Source organism: Papilio machaon, chromosome 23, assembly GCF_912999745.1.
Source record: "Papilio machaon chromosome 23, ilPapMach1.1, whole genome shotgun sequence".
In the NCBI taxonomy this organism is placed as follows: domain Eukaryota; kingdom Metazoa; phylum Arthropoda; class Insecta; order Lepidoptera; family Papilionidae; genus Papilio; species Papilio machaon.
The window spans coordinates 2,658,509-2,685,572 of record NC_060008.1 but is presented as its reverse complement, the minus strand read 5'-3'; the positions used below and the strand labels follow the sequence as shown (position 1 = coordinate 2,685,572).

Here is a 27,064-nt window from a genome sequence, read left to right as displayed (position 1 = left end):
TATAATCTTGAAGCAAAACGTCCAGAGAGAGCTCGGGAGGGAATAAAAAGTGTAATAAACGCGGGCAAAGCGTTCCGACACTGACCTATGTCAACAAACTGTACACGCATGTGTGCGAGTCAGTACTTGTGTGTTGTAGAGTTGCGAAATTAGACACACAGATAGACAGAAAAAATGAACAGCCAGCTTCGTTCTTAAAAACTGTGTAATTAAAAAAACTGTTCAAATTTTAATGATTTAGGTGTGTAGCTTCACAGTCAGTAAGTACTTGTAATATTGGTTTTTGTAAAAATTCAAAAATACTTAATTATAAATGATGAGAACACAGAGATAATTTCTTTATAATATTTACTAATCATTTATAAATTAATATCACTTTTTGTGACTGTTTTTAATACAAGTAAAAACAAATGGCACATCGGATAGTCATAAATCAGTATTTCGTAATATGACACCCACATGAATAGATATAGATGTTTTCGCTAATAAAAAATAGGAACGACGTTTAAATATTAAATGGGAACTCTAAAACATTTTAGCTACTAGTCAAATCGAGCTTGTAACAGCTATGACAACGCATTCAGATAACCTCATTTCTTTCCGCGATATCACACACACAAGCACACTTGAATACAAGACGACAAACATTAATGCTCTATGGTCTGACAAACTTATCTGACCCGGGCATGAGTAAAAAACTAAATTACAATATAAGAATATTGTGGCACTTTTTTGACATTGACAGGCGGTTAAACTATAAGGGCTACCAGTAAGCAAAAATTTCCTAGTTACTATCGAAATTCGGGAATGTTAAATTCAAAAATTATTTGTAACTAATAATGTAATGCCCTTAGTAATTGATAACCAACACAAAATTATACAATTTTAAGTTTTTCAAGGGACAGAATGCATTTTGTTTGAAATTGTTTTTTATGTTACTTTTGAGTGCATTTTGTTTCAGATTGTTTTATATTATCATCTGACAGAAGTAACTACTCTCCTCTAACCAGGCCAGATAAAATTGTTGCACTATACATACATGCTTTAAAAATTATTACAAGACACATTTTGATGACTCAGATAGAACTACAGTCTAGAAAAAGACAAAATGGCGAGCTACAAAATTTGACACATAAGCATTGGAATAACTTTTTTGTTGGGGAATTTTAATCAAAGGATTGCATGTGTTCTGACATGTTAATAAAGTTATAAATAAATTAAATGAATATTACACGTGCACTGACAATATATACATTCAAACAACAATAAAAATTTATAAGTGTGTGTCCAGTCGACAACTTAATAATAATCAAAGAACTTTTCAACAACAATTTCGCCTTAATTGTAACAAAATAAAGTTGAAAATCGTGTAAACGTAAGTGATGATAGCAGGCAAATTTGTTTGGATTGTTGTACGAGTCAACGATGATGCAATATCAGACAATGTTTTATCGGAGAAATGACTACGTGGCCAGCATTTTTATTGAATTATGCAATTTCGTTTCTAGTTCTAAGGACAAGGGATTTTTCAACAGAAGAAATAAAATTCAACTTTTAAAGGCAAATATAAAGGTCTGTACAACATTATAGAAATACATACTTGGCAATTATAGAACCAAATTAAAGTCTATTGCATTAAAATATTTTCATATTGCGTCTTCGAATAAATCCATACTACGTTCCAGCATTGGTATAAAATGATAAGATATTAAAATGTTTACTGTAATAAATTTTGTTCGATAATTCTTTTGCGCATGAGTGCATTTAAATTTAAAAACAATCAAGACCTTGAACTTATATATAATATTTATAAATCACTGTAAACATCTTAGACCTTAAAAATAAAGGGCGAACGCACCTTCAGGGCTATTTGATAAGAAAAACAAAGACGCAGTGATAGCGGATGGTAGGTATTGCGTCGACGCACAGGACAATGCTCCCAGATCTGATACCGTAGTTATTTTTGCTCCAGTATACTTTCTTATACCTTTGTAACTTCGACAATTGGCAATATAGCTGTTATTTACTTAAATTTAATAGATAGTTTTATACTTGTTCTTGGTATTTTAAAACAAGATATTATTTCATATACCTAAATGTGGCGGCCAAGAACTAGAATTTATGGGAAATTAAGCAAAGTTTTTAAAACGTATTTAAAAAATATAAGCCTAGTAATTTTGTCTATATGAAATAACCTAATGTAATGAAGAATTGCACTGGAACACTCAAAAAATAGCTGCCTACAGAATCGAAAAATTGTAAGAAAGATACCTAAACTACTACAGGATGCCTACAATCCCTATAGATCCACATAGATAACTTAAAAAGTTATTGTCAGTGTTTGATTAAAAAACGACCACGTGTTGATAAGTGTTTCCTTTCGATTTAAAAATAATTTTTCCTACTAGCACCCCTAGATCTAGTCTAGATCAACGGCTGGCGACACTCTTGGTGTGTTACGTTCATAATGTTTGGGAACCACTAATGATACCCGTGGTCTATCAAGGTGCATTAGCCTATCTCTATTTTTTCCTTCGCGTCCCGGTCGGCGCATTGTAATTTTAAAACAAAGTTACGTTCATACAGTATTCATGCGCGCGCAGGTCACGATCACAAGCCGACGAACTTGCATTTTTACATCGATTGCGTTATGCCACAACGCACTACGCAATATGTACGAAGAAAGAACGAAAGAAAAGAACAAAAAAGAAAAGCAAACGAAAAAAGATAGAAAAAAAAAGGTTGCAAGTTAACTTCTTTGCTCGGTGCCTATCTACATTGTTAAGCAAGACATAATACATGTGAATCTTTGCATTCTATAACACATTTCCTTTTAAGTCTATCAGGATTAAATTCCTGATATTGTCCCTTTTTTAAAATTAAAGTAAATTCAATTATTAAAAAATACCTTTTCATATCGCCATGTGATTCTAAACATTTACTTGAAAATATATCGGAGAATGGTTTTTACAGATATTAATTTTAAATTCTTACATAATATACCTATGTATTGAATGGATAGTATTATTTTGCTTTATTGTCTCTTTTCTGAATATTGATGACTATTTGTCTACATATAGACAAAGCGTCTGCAAAATAAGGACTTATTTATACTGCTTACTTGCTTTCGTAGGTGTAACATTACATACAGGGATTGTAAGTCAAATCTTTTAATAATAATTATGTATAACGTCAATGTAATTTTAAAACTTATTTCCTTTTAGATTTTCACATTGTGTGTTAATTTTTTAATTAAAAAAATCCTGTTCGACAATAAAAGGCATAACTTCATTTTAATTATGTTGATTGGAAATAACTTATTCGAGTTTTGTTATTAAAATTCAAGGAATAAATTCATGATAACTTTAAATGTGTAAAGCATGCGTTATCTTGTTTCTTACCTTAAAAAGTGAAAAATAGTCACACAGCGATCAGAACATTGAAATTTAATATATGCATGTCCGTTTTATTGGTTCCAAATAATGGCATTCATATCATTAACGTATTTATATTTAAAAACATCCTTTAGATTGATTTAAAGATGAAGATAATGTAAAAGCGCTATCTGTCGATGGTCCACGTGTTTGGTTATAATAAAAATAAAATGGAGTCTGCGCGAAACGAGAGAGGAGGTCGCTCACCTCCCTAACCTAAGTCAAGAGTTTGTTCGTACGCATCACACACACACGCTCGTTAGTAGGTCGCTACGTGTGGACAGGCGCACGCACACACGTTAAACCTACGCCCACACGCAACAGCGACGCGTGCGCAACGAGTTTAGACAAACGGAAGAAATATTATTGCTCTTTTTAGGTTGAGCTTTCGCGAATTCTATTCTCAGAACATTCGAACCGAAACAAAAAAGCCTTATAATTTTAAATACTAGTATACAGTTGCATATAAAACTAAAATATTTTAACAAAGCGGAATGGTGGCCTAATTAGAAAGAGAAAGGGAAGCAGTTTGTGTTGGATACATACTTATATCGAAAAATTTGCTACATTCGCGAAAACCAATACCGTTAACTTCTGCGTGCGTTGCTCTCTTGTTTTTAAACTGTTTGCATGTGTGCGTGCGGAGTCTTGACCTACGACAACAGTGCCGTTGTGTGCGTGACTCGTGTTACATAATTCACTTTTTATGCCGCATTCGATATATTATCACATTCATTGAATTATGTTGGTTTATCATTGTAAATGTGACGTATAGTCTCGGGATCACTGAATGGTCGTAGAATATCATCGAATCATTTTAATATTTTAAGAATTTTTACCATAGTTTTAACAAGCTACGATAATCTCGGTACTTTCTAAAGACTGATAAGTTGAGAAAGGTCTTGATGACCTCTTGATACCTTTAGAAAGGGACAGAATGTAGTAACGTCAGGCCAATGTCCTGTAATGGTAATAAAAAATACCAAATGAATGTTTTTGTATTCAAGTTCAAAATTTTTAAAATAAAGGTTAAATTAAAATGATATATAACACAAATATTATAACGAGTTTGTTACAGTGACCACATATTATAACAAAAAAAAAAAATATTTCAGAACTGTTTACCGAGATTTATAATCTTACAATACTGTAATTTATGTTCTTTTTTCGAAATCATTAATATGTATTTAAATGATGATAGTAAATGCTTGAGAAACACACTAACAGACAAAGGTGTTTATTTTTAAATACAAAGTGTGCAACATCAATCGTCCATAGCGAAAAATTTATAAAATCAAACTTTCCATTGTTAAAATTATAATCTTGTTCTTTTAAAAGCAGTCATGGCAACTTTTTAAATTATAAAAAACCCACATAATTGTATTGACCAACATACGAATTTAATTTAAATAAAAAAATAAAGCAATTAATTGTGGAATCCAAATTTGAATTTATAATGTGTTTATAATTATAGATTTATCTTTTATTTTTTCGTATGCATTTGTTTTATAAATGTTTACATCTATACATATTAATAAAATTGGAGTGGTTGTATGTAAAAAATCCGTGAACATGTTTTTTTCAACGCTTATAACGAAAAACCATTTTTTTTATCTGTCTATCTGTTTGTCTGTCTGTATGTTTTATTCGGGTAATCTCCGCAAGGTTGGATTGATTTTGGCGGGATTTTTATAATGATAGGTAGCTAATGAATATAGGCTATTTTTTAATTCTTATGACGAAGTCGCGAGAAACTGCTAGTATTGGTATAAAACATGCTCTACATGGACGTGTTTTTTTTTTTAATTTACATATTAAATTTTTAAACTATTTATAACCTCGATATTTTTATCGAGTCTATTAGAAATGTTGTTTCAACATTGTGACATATCGTAGTGTCATGTTTTGGTGAAAATATTCAAATTAAATATGAAATAAAAATAGAAATACGACTACAGATAAAAATAAATTGTTTGTCTATATTTATTATAATTTATTCAATGTTATAGATGCAAGTCGTGTAACTTCCGACATTGTATAACTTAAAATTATTTTTTTTTATTTAATGTCGCACTTTAACAGAGAAAGCAAATTGCGTTTGTATTTCATCATAACTAATCATTTATTAAAAATTTAAATAAAAGTAATTACGCATATGAAATATTAAAAAATACTGTTTTTATAATTGTTACAAGTCATTTGACATTCCCATGACTTTAAGAGACTGGTCTAAGTACCAATAATTTGAAATATGAATATTATTCAGCAATGTCTACTGACGATAAAATATCTTTGTACATATAACACAAAAATTTTATTCATTTAGTTTTAATTAAAAGATATCAAGAGGAAAAAAACAGTTTGTTGGTATTTTTTTCCATGGTATAAACTCTATATAGAGTCAATAGGTATTTAAAGCATGATTTATAAAATTCTAGTTTACCGAATAAAAAATGTGGGACTTAGTACTGTGAAAATTTATTTTAATTTTTAATTTGTAATATCTAAAAATATAGATATCATTAACAATAACAATAATCAATTAGGCTAGATAGATAGAACTTCTCTTTTCGTTGACCTTATTAGTCATAATATCAACTCTGTCTAAACATCACCTAATTTTAGTCGTACGACATCCCACTGATCGAAAGATTCAGTCAAAAAGACTTTATACTAATTAATTATTTTACTACTCATTCCGTTCTTATATTACTTATAAATATATATATAAATATAAATACACTTGGTTATTAAAACGATAAATAAAGTCATGTCACCAGATACGACAATCTGCAGTTCTTTATTTCGAATGTATTCACGTTTTTGTAATAGGGGGGAAATCTTTAAAAGACATAGACACAAGGAACAACAAAGTTATAAGTGATTTGAAACACTAAAACACCATTGATGCTCCTTAGCTGACCACCAAAAATGTTCCTGAGCTCTAAAGGAACATTTTTGTACCTATTATCTGTGCATAAATTATTAAATTGTAGAATCTCGTACTAAGTTTACACTCAAACTCAGTGATCACTTCAACTCTGAATCGCTTTTATGAAGTTTTTTTTTAATTAATTTGATTAGTAAAATATAACTGTCACATTGAATATGTAAAATATTATCAACTGATTGTAGAAATATGCAAATGTCATTATGCTTTTTAGCGATATGCGGTTTTGTGATCACTTTCTCAACTAACTCTTAAGACGATACACAGTTAAATTGTTAAAATAATATTAAAGGAATTAAACCAACGCTAGTCTTAATCTTGAGTTATACCATAAATAATAAAAAAAATCCTGATATGTTTAATAATCACGTGCACTTCGTTATAAGATTGCTAAATTCAAAACACAATAAAATAAAAACAAAAATCTGATTTACAACTAGCCAGTACGTAAAAAATAGAAAAAAGATATTTTATCCAACCTGCATTGATATCCCACTGAAATGATTTCCGAACGAACTTGAGTAGTGTCACGCATCGCACTCGATGTTAGAAACTCCGAGGCACTTCACTTTAAAACTTCGCTCAAAAACCGTATCAAAATCTTTCGCACACGTTCAAAAACTTTCCCGTTACGTCACTACAGAGTCGAAACTTTACTTAACACGCGAAATTAGTACCAAGGACGTTTTTTAATCTGTACAAAAGTTCCCGCCAACGAGAAATGTGTCCGTTTTCGTCAAAATGTATTTTTCAAATGTCAGTGTGGTGCAAAAAATCGCTGTGCAGTCGGGCCGTGGCTCGTAGGCGTTGTGTTTATAAGTACTATAGTTGTAGAGACGTAAGTACCATCGTAATGCACTTATGTGTAGGTACTCGCTAACTTTTTTATTATAGCCGGCCGTATCCGCGAGGTTCCTTGCTTTGAGGCGCGTATTTTACGACTTCTTTTACAATTCTTGATATTTTTCTTACGTAATCATTTTATTTGATAGAATTATAGTAATATTTTATTGATCTTGGAAGACTTGTCGTGTATGTTTATAAAATTCTGTATTCATTAAAATAATTGCAATTAATTATTACTATACAAATCTTTAACGTTTTAAGGATGTTTGGTTTTAAGTTATATTTTCGAAAAATTATATCAAGGGAATTATAGTATCATAGATTATTATAGACATATTTGAAATGAATATGAACAAGTTTTGAACAATTATTAAAATGATTGAATGAAATTTATTAAAACTTTTATAAATAAGAATCAAGTATCAAGACGTATCTCGCCAACAAATGAGATGGCCTGCGTGTGAGCGGGACGAAGATATTGAAGTTTTTCATCAGTGCTCTCACTAACGTTTTTTTGAGTTCTTATGACTTGCCGTATTTGTCGAGGTTTTCTTATAGGAACAATTTTATTTCATTGCAGTTAGAAACACGGTGGTCCTTCTGTTATATTGTAAAATATTTCTGAACAAAATTATGTCCGTTCAAATTCGTGTTTTGTTTATTATGTTTTTAAAGTGAACTTTACAAAGATGTACTTTTTTATTACTACAAATATTTTTAAGAATTTTTTATATGAATTAATCGCTTAATATTTAAGATAACAAAATAATATTATTCTATTTGGTTGGAATGGATTAGATCACAACATCTTGATGTAATATTTATCTGTAATAATTATTTATTAACAACTAGCTTTTACCCGCGACTCCGTCCGCGCGGAATAAAAAAAATGCACACAAGATAAAAAAGTTCCTATGTCCGTCTCCTAGTTCTAAGCTACCTCCCCATCAATTTTCAGCTAAATCAGTTCGACCGATCTCGAGTTATAAATAGTGTAACTAACACGACTTTCTTTTATATATATATATAGATACTAGCTTTTACCCGCGACTCCGTCCGCGCGAAATAAAAAATAGAAAACGGGGTAAAAATTATCCTATGTCCGTTTCCTGGTTCTAAGCTACCTGCCCACCAATTTTCAGTCAAATCGATTCAGTCGTTCTTGAGTTATAAATAGTGTAACTAACACGACTTTCTTTTATATATATAGATAGATTTAGTTTATGGAATCCTTAGAAAAAATAACACTTAACCTAAACACACCGTGACCAACACAGCATGAAATTCTAATAACAGCTTCATTTAACTGTTATTATAAATAATCATGTCATTCCGTTTTTTCTGCTCAGGTCTTAAATTCAGTGTTTAGGAATCAACCGAGCGGCAAATGCACTAAATGAAGGGTTACTTTAACGATGAGTTGTTAAAATTATTGCAAATAACACGACGGATATGCAAACTGGTATTATTGTAACAAAAGGCGGTTTGTTTCAAGGCATACAGGAACTCCTGGGAGATGTTCTTTGTGGTTATAAAATAATTTAACAAGAACGATTATGTAAGAAATTATGAGGTACAAAAAAATAGTGTTCGCTGAACTAAAGGTAAAGATGCCTAGGTAATATGCCTAGTAATATACTTTTAATACTCATTGATGTATCGAATATTCACTTTGACACATTTGTGCCCTTTTTGGCTTATAATTTAAAAGTTATAACAATATTCAATGCACAGTAAGAATACTTTTTTTTCTAACTTACTTGTAAATATGTTTGACGAAGAAATATTTCCCAAGAGGAAGAAAATAAGTGAAGAATTATTTGGCCGGCAAGGAAAGGAGGTAAGGAACAGAATGGGCGTTCGTTAGACTGTTTTAATTTCAGCTAATTTTTATCTTCCACCGTCGACGACGTCTTTTTTACTGTGCAACGCGGCCCATTAGCTCGGAGCTGTGCAGGCTTCACGATCTTAATACTTGATCATTTTCTTTCATATTAAGAATTTTGAAAATTGGGTTTATATTACATACTCGCTGCAGAGATGACTGGTATTGATTTGCCATTATTGTGCCTTACATCCACACTAATTGATTACAGTATTTTTTGTTTATTAACTTTCTAAATTATTTTGAATAACGTTATTATTATACTAATTTTAATATTGACTGAAAAAATTATAATTTAAAAATAATGCAATCGTGATATCAATGTTTTAAAATCTAAAGATTCTTTTAGTACACGCAAGAGGAATTAACCCTATAATAATTCAATTGTTCACGCCAGGTACCTACCTTGTTTATAAAAAGCGTTGTTAAAAATAAGTTTCGTTTAGAATATCATAAAGTAAACAACTACCAGTGTTACTCTTACTATTTTTTCTTCTTGGTAATTGTTTTGCATAAACCAATTAATTCGTTTGTCTCAAATTTCAAGTATCAAAACCATTTAAGCGTTGTACAATGTAGAAATCTAATTTTTGTCGAGTTTTTCGCTCAGTTCGCCGCTCCCTGGAGGACGCTGTTTTCCCGCCAATTTGTAGTGTTTGTGAGAATTCAACCTCGGACCGTTGTCATGTCGACATCGTGCTTTGCTAATCAACCATTTTTCATACTTTAAACGTTTTTCCTTTTAAATTAGTAGACGTTCATGAATTTAAAATACAATTTTAAAATTTTCGTATATAATTTCTTATCACGATTTCTAAATATCAAGTTGATAACTTTTACGGTAAAATGACAAAACAGAGAAACGTTTTTAGCATAGCCTTTGAAATCTGAAGATAGATAGGTACTTGTTAGATTACATTTTTTTAATTCGTTACCAAAACGTTTTTTTTATTGTTAAGCTTCAGCTATAAAATCAATAAAACCTTGTAAAGTTGCCTTTGTTTATTCTCAGTTCATGGCGCTCTTTTACGTCATCGTAGGTTGAAACTACATTAATAAAAAATTCACAGCCGAAATTCAGGCAGGTGTCCGAAAAAACGACATTTTTTATGTGCGATATCAAAAAGTTTTCTAATAATGTTGCCGTGTTAAGTGTGGCCCGGGCGCTAATTGCTAAATAAATTTTCAAGTTTCGACCAAAAAACCCCTGTTTCCTTCGCGCAGTGAGTTATGGCCGCGGAAAAAACAAGCAGAAGAAATGTGCGGACATCGCTTAAGCGAGCTCTATTCATAGTAACGACCAACGGTAACTTTAACATTTTGTAATTTTATCATCAGTTAAAATAACCTCAAGATACCTTGTTTAGAATTCAGTTTCGATATAAAACAAATACATCACGTGAATTTTTGTTTGAGACTCATATTTCATGTCTTCATTTTTTAATAGAGTATAAAAATCCTATATGACGTCATAGGACTCAAGTCTCATGTTTTAGTGGACCACTTACTAATCGTTATACTTAACTGTGAACATATACGCAGACTAAGAAGGTATTTGAACTTTTTAATATTACGTATTATTCCTAAAACAATTTTTGTTCTGAGCTTAATACGAACGAAAAAGCACTTTTAAAGATTTAACAGTATCAGTTCAAAAGCTCGTTATGCCGGACTATCAAGGCACGGAGACAATCTTTCAAAACCTATTAAGTTTAAAAGCTGTTCGGTCATTAGACCACTTTTTTCTAAACGTTCCCGCACAATTTTTCCCTCCCTCCTTAGACACTTTTCATAATTACAGCAACCCCCTTTCTCACCCTTTACATCCCGTTTTGATACTTTTACAAGATGTCACTGTTTTAAAAAAATATTAGGTTCATTTATTTGTGAATGCAGAATTGCCGCGAATTTTTATAATTTATTTTTAGAAAATGAATTTTACTTGTGACTTTCAAATGAAGACTCTTGACATTTTAATTACATTTGCGTCCCAGTTTTAAAAATACTTTATATTTATACATTACAACGTAGAGTAGAAATTATAGAAGCTATGAAAGTAACCATATTTTGTACGTAAATGTGCACTTAATTTCTCTTTCGTCAATACTGTTTTTTTTTTCTTGATTTTTTACTTAAGGCAAGAATGTCTTAATCCGAATACATTAAGAATGTACCAAACATTCTAATTTTGGTACATCGTTAAATACGTCTTTAAAAACAATATTTGCAGCAAAGAGACCGACAGACAGAAAGTAAGACAAGGCACTTGATTTACTAGCGATGCCCTGAAGGAAAAAAATACCGAAAGAATAATTCCTGATATAGATTTACAATAGTGATGTCTCCTGTACTGTACCAAAACATCTTTAAGTATTTAAACTGATGTAAAGATAAAGCTTGGTACGTTTCTATTGTGTACTAGTTCAATTATTGAAGTAGAAAAATGTCGTTTACTTTAACAATGTTCTATAATATTATAAAGATGAATAATATGATCGTTTGTTTGCATTTAATAGGCTTCGAAACTACTGCACCAATATGAACAATTCTTTCACTGTGTCCGAAAGCTACACTATAAAATGACATCAACTGTATTTGTTACTAGATATTTTTTTAATTCCGCTCGAACGAAGTCGCGGGCAACTGCGATAAGTAATAATTTGATTCCTGTTTTAACTAAAAGGATAAACTCGATTTTAAATTTATGTATAAATGTAGAGTTATACATTGTAATCGAAACATTTTTAGGTAATTAAATATACATTTCATTTAACACATTATAATACATTTTTAGGTATTAAACATTCGTCGAACTTACACGCAAAGGTTAAAATTTAAAAATCTGCCATCCCTACTAACAACAAGGCGTACCGAAAAATGAAATAAAAGAGAATGTAAAAAAAACTAAAACACATGTCCCGGTCGGGCGGCGGACGTCAAAATCGTTTCAATTTCGGAACGAAAAAACAATTGCGATTTGAATTTAAAATTCGAACGGCGGTCATTTTCCCGCGGATTTTTTTTTATTTTGCGGAAAGCGACTCCGGCAATAAATCCCGCGGCAATAACTATAAATTCATTGCGGATCGACATGCAAATGTTGAAGATTTTTTTCGACAAGCCGTATCAAGTACTTTTTGTCTGAGCATAAAATCTATAGAGTAGCGTCTACAATAAAAAATTACACATTACACGAAGACATAAGGGCTATAATATATAATAGATAATATTTCCAAGAATAAGTAAATTATCTTATAAATAATCTTGAACACTTAAATCACTATCAATAATTACAAACAGGAATCAAACATTTTTTCATACTTAAAACTATCACTATAAATTAAATTCATAAACGACGTCAACTTAACCTAGAGTCCAACCCGTGAAACTGGTCTGTGAGCCTGATGTAATTTACGAAATGATAAATTCTAAAACATTTTGAGAAATCATCTTAGTGTAAAACTACTCTAGTCATCTAACTTTTCTGTTCCGTCGAAAGATCAAGTGCTACACCGTACGGAGCTGAGTTTTTATTTTACCCGAGTGCACTTTTCCGTTTAACGTCCGACGTACGCTGTCCCGTTTATTTTTTTTAACCACCTGTGCTTTCAAAATGCATGCTACATTACAACGAGGTTCTATTAAAACTTTTTGCTAATATACTTTTTGGTACGCGCGACATTGTTTTAACAGAGTTAATTAAATAACTCTGCTGTATTCATTTAGGAATATATGAGAACACAAAAAACTCTTTTTGCCTATGTATTTTTTTCTGGAGATTTGTTTCTAATCGAAATGTTACATTCAATACCTCACTAATTGTTTCTATTTATGATAATATATGTTGCAACTTTTAAGACACGTACGTGAAACAACGTATTTACTTGAAAAGAGTTCGAATATTTGTATTTTTTTTACAACAAAAAAAAACCACAATGAACATCACTAATATTCATAGTCAAGTGTATTGCGAGGGTGTGTTAATCTTTTATACGATTAATCTGTGATCGCACCTCCTTGCTTTTATTTTGGCGGTAAAAATTGCATCTGCTTTCAAGGTGCCGTATGCGAGCCATGTCCAGGAAGTAACCTGGTCCGGAACATCTGCAGGTTGCGTACAGCCTTTATTGTGCAAATTGTAATAAATATTTAACACTTAATAGATTTCGTGGCTTATATGCGGTGATAGTTACAAGCAAGCACAAGTTGGAAACATTTAGGTATAATAATAATATTATCATTCATTCTCTTTCAAAAAACAAAGCTAACAATAACTTTTAATACAAAATTTTTTTGTTAATTCGCCCACGACTCCGTCCGCATGGAATTAAAAAAAATAAGTATCCTGTGAGTTCTTCCAGATTATGTTCTACATCTATGCCAAATTTCAGCTAGATCCATGCAGCTGTTCTGGAGACTTTGTGATAAACAACCATCCATCCATCACGTCGCATTTATATTATTAGTAAGATAAATTAAAACAAAGTCTTGCGGTCGTATAGAATTAAATCGCGTCATTCGAACATTATCATGAACCATACTCTTATAAAAGCTCCAAGCTTATTATCGTAGAAATGTTTACAAGAAAATGACTTTCTACTTCCTCCTAATATAAAAAGATATATATATATATATATTACCTACATTGTATGTATTTCTATTTACGATAAACGAATCAAATAGATTGAAACTTGTTAAAAACTTCCAACACTTCCCACAATGAATATTCAACTAATAGATCGGACCTAGATACCTATATAAAGTTCGCAATGCAATATAAAACCCCGACAGTATTCCCCTTCCCACCCGTCGATAGAACGATTCGATAAAAATCTTTAACGCGCGAAGAATTCATTACCTTAATATAATCGGAAGAGCATTAAAATAATTTGAATCAAACAATTGTTGTTAAAAAAAAACTTATAAATTAACTTAATATTAGCTATCGGTTAGAAACCAATACCCATTTTAGGGATATGTTTTAGCTTGATATATCGAAAACAGATTTGAAAATAGCTTTTTTTCAGCTGTACGTTGCATCGTATTAAATATATATAAAATATACGTACATAATATACAATACACAAATTTATGTAAAATAATCTAAAGTAGATTAAAATACATGTAAACTCTAATTGCCTCAATAAATTGGATTAAAGCATTTCTTCGCGAATCTATTGTCCTGTGATGTAACTAACTTAAATAAATAAAATGCCTTTGTCTTAAAAAAACATGCCCGTATCGATATATCAGCGTCCACTATCCCTTGACCCTTGGAAGATAACAATACGCATTGAAACAGGTGCCAACTCACTCGCTGCAGCGTCGACCAGCACTCCTCCAGTGTGCGCTCGCTTATGCTCTGTCCCGGCCGCGCTTGTTGCTGTACAAAAGACAGAACAATTAACATTCCAATTATATTAACAAACGACCAACTCGCCCCATCTTCTAAACCCGGGAACAACGACAGACTTTACAGTTTTCACTAAGCATCGAAGTGGTACAGTCACCGTCGTTTGCAGTTGTCTGAGCATCTCATACGCTTTGAGCAACAAAGGTTGGTATATTTTGTAAAAATAGTGTATTCCGCAATGTTTTATATGAATATATCTCATGAGCAGGTAACTTTCCGAGGTACATTACAGTCTAAAATTGTGTATATGGAAAAAGAGGAATATAATTAGCGTGGTGCAATACAACTTTTCTGCAAATGGACTACTGCGAACGGAGGCGACTGTACTTAATGTGTATAAACAAACAATTAAATAGTTCTATGCAGAGTTAGTATCTGATAAAAATTAGATTTAAAATTATTATTTTAATATGTGAGAGTGATGCTTAAAAAAAGATAAATATTGACAATTGGCTATTAATATGTTAATGGTTGTAGTACCTATAAGGAAAAAATTAAACGAAGAAAATAAGATTATAAAAACAACAAACTCATACTTAATCAGTTATTAGTAAAAATATATAAAAGCATAAGTGATGAGCATTATAAAGCTGTCAAGAATTCATTTTAAGTTCATACTGGTTACTAGTGTGTGTAGTTTTCATCTTATAGTAAGATGATATATATATAAACTGAGTAATAATTAAAGATATTATAGCTTTTATATGTTTATAAAGCTCACCGTTAAAATAAATAGAAGATTCTACGGAAACCGATTCATTAATACAATAAGTTAGTCTAATTTGTGTTATAAATATAATAGAGAAATATAATGTCAATACAACTAAGTTGGCTTACAAATTTGATATCTTAATTTTTAATTAAACGAATTTCTAACATCTTAATAAAATATTACAATTCGACGCCATTTGATAAAAGACGCAATATGTTAACTATTGCCGTTATGTATGTTTGCGGACAAGTGGTAGCATCGTTTATTTAGTATTAACCTAGTATCTATAATAATATGTCGCTTTCTAAAACATTGTGTAATTTTATAAGCTTTTTTTTTAAGTAGTAAAATTTGTTGTCAATCAAAATTATAGATTATCCGGCCAAAGTTATTAGTTTTGGGTTTTTACGCAAATGTATTTAAGTGGATAATTTTTAAGGTTGAATAAGTTTCCGTAGTGAAAAGTAAGAGAAGGTGAAAGAAAGATTAAAAATAATTACATCAATATTGAGGCTATTCAGGAAATTTACCAATGCGAAGGGTAGCATGCTGCGGTCGGGCATGGGCGCCTCCCCCGTCGGCGACTGCTGTTGCGGCTGCGGGGATACCAATAACATTAACACCATTAAATAATAAAAAATACTAGCAATTACAATAGACCCAAAATTATATCCTTGTATCATTCTAAGGAAGAATACGAGTGGAATGAATTCTTTTTCTTATGCTTGAGTCTATATCTTATATAAATTTTAGGAATATTATATTTCGAACTATACAAAAAATAAATCAGATTTATAATATTATAAGCGATAATATGTTGATATCAATAGTTTTAACTGTAAGTAACTTAGATGTTAACTACGTTTGAATTGTAAAAAGTAGTAGAAAACACTATAATAACTAACTACTCAAAAAAGCAGTCACAACTCTCAACACAATTAGTCTTAACAATAAATAAAGGCATACAATTCTAATGCGATCACACTGTCTTATTTCACACTGCCGTACTCATAAAAGATTAAAGGCTACTTAAAGTCATTAAATATCTCTGAATATGGCAATTAATCTACTCTAATTTACTAAATAATAATTGAAACCCTACGCAAGCAAAACTTAGAATGCGTATCAAGCCATGCATTATTATTTTAAAACCAGCCAGTCATTTTAATAAAAAACAAACGAATATATCGTTTAAAAATCAAAGCAAAAGAGTGTAATCAAATTGTACAGGAAAAAGTACAGAACATGTAAAATACAGAGCACACGTAATAATTAAAAAAATTATTTACATCGATATTATTGAGTGATGACAGTAAATTTACCAGTGCAAATGGCACGAGGGATCTCTCGCTCATTGTGGAGTCTGCGGATGGCGATTGTTGCTGTTCCGGAACGAGCGTGAAAGAGAAATACATAATATTATTCTCAGAAAGTAAAATACATCATACTACGATGGTGTCACATACATTTTTACTAACTTATTCTAATAACGGTTATAATTTTCAATAAAAAATGTTATAATGTCTTTTGAGAATACGAGTTTAACTAATACGCGTAATCTTCCTTATACGCGAAAATTGTTTAAACATACAAAAATAAATAGTCTATAAATTTCAATAATTTTAAACAAGTGCGAACATAGAACATGTGTCTTATATTTTTAACTTCGCTTTTTAATTCAGTTTTACATTTTTTTTATCTTACAAGATATTTTACATCTACTAGCTTGAAGTTACACGTATACAAAACTTTATCATAAAATATAAATAAGGAAATATTAATAAATCAATTTTTAATTAACCGTTCTTCAAAAAATAATATAGGTAACCACAATAGCGCTGCCACTTAAAACCGTCTAACCGTTAAAATTTAATTTATAACAAAAAAATAAAAAACAAACCAATGAATGCAAAACAGGATATCAGAACCGGTTTACGTTTTGATAGAATTTTAAAACAAAAAAAAAACTGAATGAGAACAGATTCGCAACAAATAACTGTCAACACCCCTTCCGTGAAACAAAGCGCGGCGAAAATAGAAAAAAAAATTAAATCACAATGAAACCCCTAATCCTTTCCGTGGGAAAAAGACAAATGCAAGGTGAGCCGAGTCCAAAACTAATTTAAAAAGTAATACGCTGTCTCCAGTTCTTTCGTTTGAAATTCAAAAAATTTTAAAATTTTGTATTTTAATTTCGAATAAATTTTAATATCGAACACGCTATTTTATTTTTAATTTCATTTTAAGGAATAATGCGACGGAACCCGACATTACGGAATCATTATTGTGCATAAGTTTTCAGTTTTATTTTAACACAATTTCGTCATAACGTGTAATTTATTAACTAAATTAATATGTAGAAGTCAGAAACAGTGAAGTTTAAAATATTTCTTTTAAGGACATTTAAAAACTCTAAATTTTATTTTTAATTTTTACAATTACTATCTACTAAAAAACTATACTCAAATATCTATCTATATCTTGAAATGTTTCTAACATTCAAATTTTGATTCACTTAAATTTGACTAGGTCCTAATATTTTATTATTAAAAAAATAATAAAAACTAACAATCTTACTCGTACGACGGATAATATGAATCAATGATAGCGTTTCCGTTTCTTACCGCAATCATAGGCCATATGGTCAAAACAAATACAAACGCACCAACAAAAGAAATCGAAAATATCGTCGACAAGTTGATCACAAGCTAATACCGAAATAATAGAATTATCATTGATTATCGTTAATTTACATATCCTTTGTAAAAACCGGATGCGACGTAAGGACAAAAACGATTTAATAATAAGTCGAACGCAAGGCCCTTAACCCTTTCTTCGCTCAACAAAAGGTACACACAATATGTTGTATTGCTTTCTTGTAACTGTTTTTTTTTTTAAAGAAGGGATCGTTCCGTATTTGAAACGAGTTTCGTAAGACCTCATAAGGGTCAGTCGATTTACATGATTTGAGGTAGACACACGTCTGATTGCCGAATTAACGTTCAATCTCAATTTTCCTAAAGTGTAAAATTATCATATTTCACCGTATTTCAAGGCTAAATTTTTCACGTTGTTATATTATTTTAAGTTATTTAATTCCTGTGAATTTAATTGCAACTTTCATAGTTCCGTCGGAAGATCTCACGATAAATTGAAAATCTTTCTAATCGCATTAGTCACAAGTAAGCCGGAAGTGTTTTTTTTTATATTTTCAATTTAATTTGTTTTATTTAATCACAGTAAACTTATATCACCTAAAAATTATTACTTATGGGACATCTTTAAAACTTATAGGTAATTCAAGGAACTCACCTGTATATCGGTAACCAGCTTGTCAGGCATGATCTTGTGGTCTGGTGTGGCGGGCGGCTGTGGCGTGGGCGGCGCGGGCCCCGGCTGTGCCAGCTCGAGGGGCTCGTGCGGCGCTGGTGGTTCGTGTGGGCTGGCAGGCCGGCTGCGCGCCCAGAAGTCCTGCAGCTTGAATTGGCGTTGGTCGGGCTGCAGCGCGGGTATGTGCAGGGACAGCGGCGCCGCACGGAGGTCCAAGGCGCTGCCCGCGGCTGCAGTCTCGCCGCCCTCCGCTGCCGTCATCTTGAACGAGTTCTGCAGCCAGCTCGTCACAAAGTTATCCTCTTCCTTTGGCGCCTCCAGGAGTCTTGGGTACGGCGGCGCGGCGCCCGCCTCGTAAGCGCCCTCGCCGCCGACCGCTTCGCCCTCCTCCGCTATTTTTGGTACTTTCGCCTCCCTCGGTGAGCCCTCCTCTACCGGTTCCGTCTTCCGGAAATCATGGAGGTCCCTGTACCTCTCCTGGAGCGCTAGGGATATGTTCTCATTGAAGTATTTCAACATTAATTCCAGTTTGGGGTGCACGGTCACGAGGAACACATGCGACGTCCCGCGCCTGGGGTTGGAGCCGCGCTGGACCTGCAACGAGGACGGTCTTTAGCGCGCGGCGGCTTTCGGTTTATTTACGCGGGCGGAATGAGAATGCGAAAAGCGGGACCACCTTGAGACGCGGGCGGGCGACGACTAACTTCTTGGTGGAAAACTTGCGCGTCGCGACGCTTTCTTGCGGGGTGGGGCGGACGCGCGCGCCACGCGAAGACGCCGCTCCAACTAGCAAGACGCGGCGCCGCCCCCGCCGCCTTAGACGTCGTCAAGAACATCCCCACCGGCGGCGGCGCCGGGCGCGTGCGCCCCGCGTTTTTTCCGCGGAAAAATGCGAGCGGTCAAGGAAAAGCCGCGGCGGCGAGCGCGCGACGGACAGCGCCGTTGCGCCTCGCGCCTTGCCCACAGCCGCCTTACGAAACGCTCGGCCCGCTCGGACCGCTCGGACCGAGGACCTAATAACAACTATTAAAAAGGGCGCGAAGGGTCGCCCCTCTCGCTCCGCCGCGCCCGCTCGCATCGCACCCCTATGCGTTAGAAAAGGACGAGTAGACCGACCGATTTTTTTCTAAGCCCCTATTAGTGAGGAAATGAAAACGAATTGCCTTTCTTTACAATTTTTTTCTTAATGTCAACGCTCTCGCTCGCACTTGTGGGGTTCGTATAAAGCCCTTTCATGTTGAGTTTTTAAAAACTTCCGTAACGCCTCTTTACTATTGAATTTTTTTCTTGTTCAGGCGGAGCTTAGCTCATGGGGTTTAGCCAACGGCCGATTCGGCCTCGTTTTTTCTCATTTTTACCTAAACTCAGAATAATACAAATACCGGATTTCTTACATTGTTCTTATATAATTTATAAGTTGTTTATTTTGTAGAAAACATATAAAAATCATGTTGACCAAAGATTTTCTATTCAAACTAGCCTTTGAAAATTTATTTATATTATAACTAGCTAATTAATATAGCATAACTTTTTATTCTGATATCTGATGCCTTAGTTTTATTTGGTCGCCGTCTTACGCCCTCATAGCGTAATTCAACCCTCTCGCTACCCCACGACAGATGGCGTAGCGTGCTACGAAGTCTACGATTTTCTGTGAACTTTTTACGTCTATGCAAAAGATTTTAAACAAAAAAAATACTTAAACCTCAACAGATTTTTTTAGAGATACATATCTAACAAAGGACGGTATAAAAACTCTGTCATTAAATAATTTTTTAATAAATGTGCTATCGACTGCACCTACTTGTCATGGAAAAATGATTCCGTTCCGCTTGCAGTGACACATATAATTAGGTCTGAAGTTGCATGTACCGACATGCCCAAGACATTATCTAAAATCGCGACTTAAAGACAATTGCCAGGTATAATAATGAACAGGCGTGGTCTAACAACGTAGGAGTGGACTAGGAAGACTTTTTATACGGTCTGTGAATATGTGAGTACTTTAAGTCGCTAGGAGGCGCTCTTTGCGGCTCAAGAATGTGGAAAAATGTTGCATGCAAACAGAAACATTATATAGAGTTTAGATAATTCGCCTCTACGAAATTTTTTTAACAAGATAAATATTTACTCCTACAATTAATTTTATTTTCACATAACCAAATTAATCTCGTGAATCTGAAAAATCCAAAACAATTTGAAAGAAAATACTAAGGATTATGTATTAGATTGTGTTAATTATACATACATAATTTTAATTTATTAAAATGTAATTAGATTTCCGGTTCATTTCGATATTTAATTTCAAATAGAGAAATTTCAAGAGTGTAAGTAGCGGACAAGTAATGAAACTGAATTTTCTTTGCAAATTTGGAAACTAGATGTCTCGAGGAGCGCTATTCCGAGTCACTTTTTTTTGAACTAACTCATAAAATAGTAATCCAGTATTATTAAACTTAAAATTTGTCTTTAAACTTAATTATTTAAATTTTATATTCAAGTTATTATTTAAAAAATTAGTAAAGTCTGTTAAAAGTATTTAAATGCAGCATTTTTTTGCTCAATATCGATAAATAGAAATACTTTTATAAACATCTTGTTGATACTTTTTGGATATTGTATAATGAAATCTTTCAAAGGCTAAAAGACATTTTATGTTTTTGAGTGATTTGATTATTTTCACGAAAAATCCTAAGCGATAGTTTAAATTAATACTTACTCGGAATTGGAGCAGTATAATATTAAAAAATGGACAGACATACAGACATGCCTGATATAATAATATCCGTTGTGAACAATGCGGTGGTCGCCCGATGACCCCAAGCTTTAGGGGCACCTTTGTAATATGCGTTAAATTCAACTTCCTATCATTTCCAAAAAAGTTCCGGATATGTAAGCAGCCAAATAACCTTTAGTTTTATAGAAAGTATTTATATTAATATAATTGTTAATTATTTTGTATCAAGTTTTCACTTCAAGAAATAAATTGTAAGAAACAAAAGAGTTGAATTTCATTTTTTTTTAACAAAAAATCATGTATGTAAATATCAAGTTAAATACTGAAGTAGTGTTATTATAGAAGTAACTATGAGGCCGCTTTTGTTAATGTAAGAACTTTTGAATAAAAACATGAAGGTAAAAGTGTGAACATCTTTAATAGTAAAATTTGTAAAATCAGTAAGTCAATGTAATAAAATAGTAATGGCAGGAAACATAAATGGTAAAGTCATTTATTGCTTGAAAAAATTAAATATAATTTAGTGCGATGGAACTGTAAAATCTACTATATAAAGATTGCCATTTTAAAAATAAATAAATAAATAGATGGAAGATATAATTTCATTAAGCATTATAGGTGTGGATGAAGCTCAAACGGATATTATATGCAACAATAGCCGGCCGGCAGCTGTCGTCTCGGACGTTCCGACGCCATATTTCATTTTAATTTTTTTTTATGGCAACAATATAATAATATTACATCGGCCAAAGGCGTCCTCCATTGTGCAAAACTATTAGAGCGTATATGCTCATGATTCTAAAGCTATTTTATACTGAAGATAATGTTATTATTAGAAAAATAAATTATATCTAAGTTATATTAATATTATAAATACGAATGTTTGGATGAATGTTTGTTAGAAGGTTTATCACCAGAACGATTAACCGTGAGTTTCTGACACCAAAAGCACTGCATAAAACATATCATTATCACTGTCATTATCTTTGACAAACCAGAGATAACAATATATTTTAAACGAAGATTTAGTCTCGGAAACCCACGGTAAACGGATCTCGATGAAATTTGGTATAGTAAATAATAGTTTTTTTTTTCGAGCTAATGAATTCGCGTCAAAAAGCTAGTTTTATACATAAGTTAAATCTAATTAAAAAAAAACTGTAAAACAATTTTACTGTCAAATATAGAATTGTTTAACACGAGTAATTCCAATCCAGTAAACCATTAAATGTATGTTTAAGCAATTCCTTAGTGGCAGTAAATTTACATTTTAGAAAGAAACAGAAAGAAACTTAAAATAGTTCTGTACTTATTTGTTATTTTAAATCTGATATTTTATATAATAAAAGATATAAGGTGAAATAAAATGAAATTTCTCCATCCAACTACTACATATCAAATCGTAATCCATGAAACGAATACAATGGAATTGTATAAAACTGGATGTAACTGAATACTTGAGATAGAAAAAAAAGTTTATCAAAGAATCCGTTCCGCTTTGAGTATCGCAAAAACTAAACAAAAGGACCATTTGACCCTTTACAATATGCAAATGTTGAACACCTAGTTTATCACAAGGGTACTAATAACACGGTGATTTTTTTAAGTTTTTGTCGCAACAAGACCGGTTTTAATAGTTTTTTTTCTTTAGTTATTGTTCTAGAATACATTGTTGTCTATGGGAATTTTCTCAACAGTAAAGATTTGTTTAGTTTTATTTTGATTAAAGATTTCACACATAAAAAACGATTTGATTTCAGTACATTAATAAAATCTGAAGAACCTTCTAAATAATGTAATAAGGGTGAACTATTGATAACGGATAAACAAACCTTTGCTATGTTTAATAAGTTGAGTTTTAATTTAAAAAACGATGATGTGCAAGAAATAATTGTTTTAAAATATTAATGAATTGTATCGACTGTATTTCCGAAACTAAGCTATTGAAGATATTTGTAATGAAACTGGTCGCGTGCGATTTCATCCACATTAAAAAAAAACATTAACCATTTCCATTTATAGTATTATTATGAAAATTATTATATTTTTGTACATAACAAATACATTAAAAAACTTATGAACCAATTTCAAAAATTATTTTTCTATTAGAATGCTACATTATCACTGAATAATACAAACTGTATTTATAACTACCTTTTTTAATTTCGCACGAATGAAATCGCGGACATAAGTTAGTAATAAATAATTAAAAATTTATGAATTTGTGGCGTTTCCCCACTACGCTGGCTATCTGCGCATGACAGATGATAGGCGGATGCGATGTGAATCAGTTGAACTAGAGAGCTATTTAAGTGTGATGTTATGTATATATATGTAAATAAAGCATTGGAACAAACGTGTCTTTAAATTTGTTAAGTAAAAAGTAATGAGTATCCATAGTTATATTGATAACACGACTTAAAATAAAGACATAGAATTACGCACCGCGTTATTATTCTAATGACAGAGTATTAAAATATTCAACAATATGTAATTTATTAACCTAAGACAATTTATATCACCCTATCAAATCAACCTTCTATCTAATTTATTTTTAATTTAGAATGTTGCCATGCCTCCAATAATTATTTGTATTTTTTTTTCAATGACTTGGTTTACCTATTTGTAAGAATCTGTAGAAAAGGTTTCACGGATTTCCTAATTTACACTTCAGTCTATCTATCCATTTAATAATAATAAATTTATAAATTATAAGAAACCTCATCATATGCGTTGCAAAAATTCAGAGTTTTAAGATTGAGAAAAAAATATTAGAGAAAATAATATTGTTTATGGCAGCATCGAAGACAGAAATAAACTTGTTCATCGATGAAAAAGTTGTAACCGAGGGTCGTAATGACCGCGCGTTCACGAACCGCGACCTATTTTTAATGATTTTTGGAAGAATCGTAAAGGGTTCGGATAACTAAAGCGGAGGTGGCTTTTTTTGGATATTGTTTTAATATCAAAATATACCCTTATTTTTAGTAAAGTACTTTTATTTAAAAGTAATTAAAAGTACTCCAGAAAAGGTATAAAAATAAGATGTAAATCGTAGATATGTACATATATTACTAAATCTGTAACTAACAAAACTAGATTCGGCAATTGTTTATAACAGGCAAGCGATTGTAATTACAAGAGTAGGTAGCTTTTTTCTTTCTTTCTTTATACAATCAGACTTTATTCTCTTTCATGTAAAGAAATATGTCTAAACGTGACATGTCCTTGAAATTTATTTCCCAATCCTTCATCTTATTTATGTAGCTTTACAGAAGAAAATCTATTAATTAAAAGATTTGTAGTCAGTTTTATATGGTTAACTCCATAGTTGTTTAGCTAGTTAACGTGAAACATTATTGATGGTACTATTCCGTGACAAGTGAACTATACGGGGCCGCGAACAGAGCGCGCTTGTCCGTTCGTTTGCGTTTGTGTGATCGATAACAACTGCCTTCGTGTAATACGTTATACCAGCTCTTAACTTACTATATATAGATGCACGGCACACATTACCTACTTAAAAAAAATTAATAACATCTTACTAAGGAGTCAGGAATAAACACTCCTTATATACGTTCTAGTAAGGAAAATTATACATAGCAATTTTTTTCTAGTCAAGAAATTTTTACCCAGGTATAAAAAGATGTTTGATTTTAAAATCTGTCAGGTCAAGTAGGATCTACAGGGGGACATAGTCTTATGGGAAGGTAGACGAAGAGAATGCAAAATGCTAACATACACACATCAGCTTTTTTTTCTGTGAAAAAGTTGCACTATTTATCGTTGTTATCGTATGAAAACATTATTAATCATTAAATTCATAAAACCACATTTCATGTTAAATTACAAGTTAATAAATTTTACGCAAATCGGTCGTTTAACGGTAGCTGAATATCAATTCACACAAAACATTTACCCCGATAAAAGAAAACGAACAAAAAAAACCGACAAAAAATACCCCTCACCAAACATCGCGTGTCAAAATCCGACGATGTTTAAATGGTAAAAAATACTTGTTAATCTTTCCAATCTACATGTGTAGCCAATATTTGACACCAGCACATTGGGCCAACATTTTTGATTGGAGGGTTTTCATTCGTTTCCAAGTTTAACTATTATTAAGAAAGTGAAGGAAAAGCTGTTCAATAAGACTAACCTGCCATCTTTTTTAAACAAGTTTTGAACGGTTTTTAATTATTTTTTTTAGATTTTACAACATCTGGTAAAAAAAAACAATACACACTTTCCGATTTTATTTGATATTAAATATATCAAATAAAATCTTCTATACCAAAAGTGATATTCCCAAATACCTTCTTCTTCTTATTTGAATTTAAAATTCGTTGTTTTCCGTATACTAAAGCCATCTATAAAATAATCTCTAATTCATCGATATGGAATTTAACATTCGTTGGCCAAACATGTTGGACCAACTTTCTAAGCAACACATTTGTTTACACGCGTTTAAAAAAGGATTGACACATAAAAAACCGCCCCTTCCGTTAGACTGAACCAATAAAAAAGAAAAAAAAAACTTGCGCGTTTGAAAAAAGAACGAGTTAATTGGTGGTGCGCGTGCCGCCCTACTTTTTTTTTCAAGCTTTTTGTGACACCGACTTCTAGTTGAGGGTAGGGTTTTTTATATTGTGTGGGGTGAATTTTTTGCTCCAATTATGACGGCGATGGAGCGTTCCAACGACAAATTATTTATGATTATAGAGTTTTAAGCTCTGTTAGCACTGAATAATTTTATAGTCGGGACTTTTTTTTTAAATTTTATTTCACTGCGAGTCTTTTTTATATTTAAATTTACGTCAATTGTTACTAATATATTTGAATATTATTTAAAATATGTATGTTAATAGCAGTTAATAGATAACAGACAAGTAAAAAAAAAAAACAAATAGTATGTGTAAAAAATAAATTAATAAGAATATATATATAATATTTACTTAAAAACACATCAATATTTGTTTTATTATCTACAAAAGTGTAAGGCTTAGAGCACAATCAAATTTAAAAACAATTATATTTCTTGCACTGAGTAATTTATTTACGGATACGTAATACATGCTTTATAATATTAATATTTTTATATAAAAGTACCTACTATCTCTGTCAGTAATTACTATCCGGAGTCACAGTATCAACAATGCAGATTTACATTGTCAGGAGAAACTAATTAATGGTAAACATGAAGCGACATCTGTCGCATATACGATAAACAACAAATATTTTTCTTATAAGAAAATACTTCTTATTAAATAATAACCCAATTATTAAAATAAAACAAAATATTCTTATAAACATTCCAATAACACAAATGTTACTACAGTAATTTTTTTTTATATATATAAAAAAAATAACATCACCAACACGTTGTGTTGTTAAAAACTCTTCATAGTAACTTGATCAATAAGTTTTCATTTAAATCTATTCTCCTCGAAGTGTTCTATACCGTCTTTTGTTTACAAAGTTTGAAAAAAGAATAAAATTTGCAATTAAAAAAATTATTACGTAACAGTGGAAAATTTTTACCTCGATCAAGCGAAAAAACAACCGCCCCGCGCAGCGACAACTTATAAAATTTGCGTTTAAAACACATCGCTCATTATCTTTTTTCTAACGAAAAAATACATTTTTATGCGCACATTTAAAGCTTTAGTAACATTTATGTATCAATCCACAACAAACTTTACATGTAACCAAATAAAATACAAATTAAAATGCAATTATTTCCTTTTTACGACTATT

At 31.7% G+C, this 27,064-nt stretch overlaps 1 protein-coding gene across 7 annotated transcripts in view; it reads right to left on the bottom strand.

Moving 5' to 3' along the window:
- Window positions 1-27,064, bottom strand: part of LOC106711220 (zinc finger protein 628) — a 57,600-nt gene extending 30,536 nt beyond the window's left edge. Inside the window, exons 1-5 of one of the 7 annotated variants that reach the window (XM_045683649.1) lie at window positions 26,849-27,064; window positions 18,553-19,164; window positions 16,530-16,622; window positions 15,741-15,836; window positions 14,430-14,498 (exon numbers count right to left, since the gene is read on the bottom strand). In XM_045683649.1, the coding sequence (XP_045539605.1) occupies window positions 14,430-14,498; window positions 15,741-15,836; window positions 16,530-16,622; window positions 18,553-19,089 (795 nt within the window). In that variant the 5' untranslated portion in view covers window positions 19,090-19,164; window positions 26,849-27,064. Of the gene's footprint in view, window positions 1-14,429; window positions 14,499-15,740; window positions 15,837-16,529; window positions 16,623-18,552; window positions 19,377-26,848 lie in introns of those variants that run through there. The other 6 variants (XM_045683647.1, XM_045683648.1, XM_045683651.1 and 3 more) reach the window with 6 other exon arrangements.